Source organism: Alexandromys fortis, unplaced genomic scaffold (assembly GCF_014885135.2).
Source record: "Alexandromys fortis isolate MF-2015 unplaced genomic scaffold, M_Fortis_MF-2015_v1.1 scaffold_218, whole genome shotgun sequence".
Classification (NCBI taxonomy): Eukaryota; Metazoa; Chordata; class Mammalia; order Rodentia; family Cricetidae; genus Alexandromys; species Alexandromys fortis.
Window position 1 is genome coordinate 1,244,582 of NW_026068112.1, and position 3,430 is coordinate 1,248,011.

Consider the following 3,430-nt stretch of genomic DNA (forward strand, 5'->3'; position numbering starts at 1 on the left):
GCACACACACACACACACACACACACACACGGAGATACCAGACATCAACTACACATACATACACACACACACCCCAAACCAGCAGGGTTGAGGAAATGGTTTGTAGAGGGTAAGGAAGGAAAAGAATATCTATATGATTATAATCTCTCCTTTTCTGTTTTCTTGCCTTCTCCAGATAGAAAGAACCCAGCGGTGATGGCCACGTCAGCTTCAAGAGATGTCTGCATTATAAACTCCCTTTTCAACCCCTAAACCCACTATATATTTTTAATACATAAAAAAAACAGAAAATACATATTTTGGTCCTATTTTTCTTTTGGGTCAAACCCAGGGCTCTACACTCTTCCACTGGTCCTTGTGTCTTTTTGGTTTATCAAAACAGGAGACAGGATTTCTCTGTGTAGCCTGCACTGTCCTGGAACTCACTCTGGCCTCAAATTCAAGATTCTGGTCTTGTGTCCTCCCAGAAGCACTTATGCAGGGAGGTTAGAGCCAGCAGCCTGTAGCTGGTTACTCTCTGTCTTCCAAGACAGAAGTGCTCACCATTTCCAGTGCTGTCTGAAACAAATGCATCAGTTCTTTGAGACAGGGTCTGATTTTGTAAGTTTGTCAGAGATCTGACAGCCTTTTTTTTTTTTTTTTTAGCTTTATTTATTTATACAGTATCCTGCCTGTAGGCCAGAAGAATGACCAGATCTCATTATAGGTGGTTGTGAGCCACCATGTGGTTGCTGGGAATTGAACTCGGGTCCTCTGGAAGAGCAGTCAGTGCTCTTAACTGCTGAGCCATCTCTCCAGCCCCCTCTGCCAGCCTCTCAAATGCTGGTTAAAGGTGTGTGCCATCACACCTGGCCAAAATAAGTAGTTCTGAAACACCAAGGAAAGGGAATAGCCAGAACCCACTCGAGACTGGTGGCTTTCCTTCCTTCCCTACCCAGATTCAGTCCTTGTCAGGAAACCATGCTGGTACGAAGTCCCATCTCAGCCACTTTCAGAGTTTCTGCCATCAGCCATGTCTATTTTTAAATAAAAAAAAAATTCTAGACAGGGATTCTCTGTGTAACAGCCCTGGCTATCCTGGAACTCACAGAGATCCTCCTGCCTCTGCCTCCCGAGTGCTGGGATTAAAGGTGTGTGCCACTAGGCCCAGCTATCTTTTTTTCTCCCATGCCCATCTTTTGATCTAACATTTTTTTTATTTATTTATTATTTATACAATATTCTGTATGCCTGCTGGCCAGAAGAGGGCACCAGACCCCATTACAGATGGTTGTGAGCCACCATGTGGTTGCTGGGAATTGAACTCAGGACCTTTGGTAGAGCAGGCAATGCTCTTAACCTCTGAGCCATCTCTCCAGCCCCCTCTAACAAACATTTGTAGTGATTACTCTGCAACTATTTTTGCTTAATTCTTTTATTGGAAAAATGTATCTTAAAAGTCCATCAAGTTTTGAATATAAATTATGACTGTCAACCCATTCCAATCACCTTGGTAAGTGGTGGTGGCATACACATTAGAGAAGGTAGCCTGAGGCAGGAAAGCATCAAAGAAAGAGAAGACTGTGCCCCAATTAGTTAACAAAACTGGAGCTTGGGGTTCACCCCCAGCGTCCAACCTCTGGCCACTGGGACCTGACATTCAGGGCCTTCCTTGGAGCACGCTGCCTGGTGGGCACAGGTCCACCATGCCTGCAAGTGGTTGTGTAGCCTCTAACTAGCAGGTGAGCTCCCTCCAGCGAGGCAGGCCTGACCGGAATGGCAAGGAAGCAAGCCAGTAATGGACATTCACAACCAACGCTAGAGCCTGAAAGTCTACAGGGAGCACACTGAGCTTTGGACAAGGGAAAACCTCAGTCACTAGGTGAGGGGTAAAACTGCACGGGGGCAGCAGGAGGGGACCAGTTCCCACAGCCCTGACCCATTGCCACACAACAGCTTCCTATTACAGAGCTAATGAGACCCCAGCCCGCCTCTCTAGGACGGGGCAGGCGCTCATCTGTCTTGTTCTGCCTTTCTAATCAGACCGCAAAGAAAGGGCCAGAACAAAGAGACCTGAGAAAACAAAGGGCCTAAAGACTCTGCTCCCACGTAGAGCAGGAGCTTCAGCTGCGTGCCTCGCCGAGTGACACTTCCAACCAAAGTCCCTGAGTCTTAAGCTGGGTTCGAGGACCAGAGCAGAGGAGCTCAGCACGTGGGCACATAACCAGTTCTCTGCAGTCCTGACCCCTCGTCTTTCGTCCCAGCTCACCCTGTTCGCATCTCCGCACTGTGGGAGGCCCTCTTGCAGAGACCAAACACAGAGGCACGATGAACATGTCCGTCACAGAAACCTGAGCCAGTGCGAGCACAAGCAATACGTCTGAAGGAAAGACGCGCAGCTCTGCCAAGCCCGTTCAGTGAGGGCACTAGCTCGCCCAAGGCTCAGGGCGAACAACCAGGCTGGTGGAGGGTGGGGCATGTGGAAATCGCTTGACTCTCAACTGCGGGTAATTCTGTCCCTAGGAGACACTTGGCAATTTCTGGGGGCATTTTGGCTTCCAACCAGTCCACCCCGCCGCTGCATTCCTAACAGGAAGTCCGCCCTGAGGTCTTGGCTTTTATACACGGCCCTCCTCTTCCTTTCACCTGGCCAGCAGGGAGCTGACAGAGGACAGGCCAGGACTCCCAGTCTTAAATGGAACGTGGTCAAATGAAGATCTGCTCCTCACTTCTAATTCAGTGAGAAACAGTAAAATCCCTCAAAGGGATGGGGCGAGGCCTGAGATAGCAGCGGGATGGGGTAATTAAAAGAACTCATCTTAAATTAAAATTTTAATTAAAAAAAAAGAATATTTCTGGGAAGCTATTAATACTACAGAAGCACGGGATTAGAGGCCTAACTGGAGCAAGACCCTGGTGCCGGCAGAGACGTGGAGGGCTGTGAGCTTTCACCTGAAATCCAGCGTGTACCGGGCAGCGGTAGGTAACCCTGCCCCTTGGCCTCTGCAGTGCTCATTCCAGAAGGAAAGAGGGCAGGGAGGCAGCTGTGGTTCCCCTCACCTACCTGCCTCCTTTAAAAAGTAAAGGCAAGAAGTTTAAACAGGTGGCACCCGACCTTCATTCAGGAGCAGGGAACTCATTCCACGTTCCCAGAGAACCCCCAGCTCAGATCTAGGGTGCCCAGGGCTTCCGCTGACTCCTCTGGCCCACTAGTAGTCACTTGGTCAGTCCTGCTGCCTTGAGCCCATCTCCAGGAGGGGCCGAGGCCAGAGGGAGGAGTGGGAGTCCAGCCCCCATGCCGTTGGAGGCACTTGTTAGGAAGGGGGGAAGAGGTGGGGCCCTTGGGTCACTGGTTGTGGAAGGGATCTGGTGTGGGCAGCATTTCTTCTGGGCTGGACACGGAATGGGAACGCCAAGACTGCAGAGCCTGAATTTAAAAAAAAAAAAAAAT

The 3,430-nt window shown here is 49.7% G+C and overlaps 2 protein-coding genes across 3 annotated transcripts in view; one reads left to right on the top strand and one right to left on the bottom strand.

The window, feature by feature from the left end:
* Positions 1-576, top strand: part of CUNH1orf56 (chromosome unknown C1orf56 homolog) — a 12,676-nt gene extending 12,100 nt beyond the window's left edge. The window contains exon 2 of the mRNA XM_050124574.1: positions 176-576. Coding sequence (XP_049980531.1) covers positions 176-196 — 21 coding nt within the window. The 3' untranslated portion in view covers positions 197-576. The remainder of the gene's footprint in view (positions 1-175) is intronic.
* A 2,222-nt stretch (positions 577-2,798) lies between these two features.
* The window catches only part of Cdc42se1 (CDC42 small effector 1), a 7,019-nt gene continuing 6,387 nt past the window's right edge, over positions 2,799-3,430 (bottom strand). For both annotated transcript variants that reach the window (XM_050124543.1, XM_050124544.1), the window contains exon 5: positions 2,799-3,406. The gene's annotated coding sequence lies outside the window, so the exon portion shown is untranslated. The remainder of the gene's footprint in view (positions 3,407-3,430) is intronic.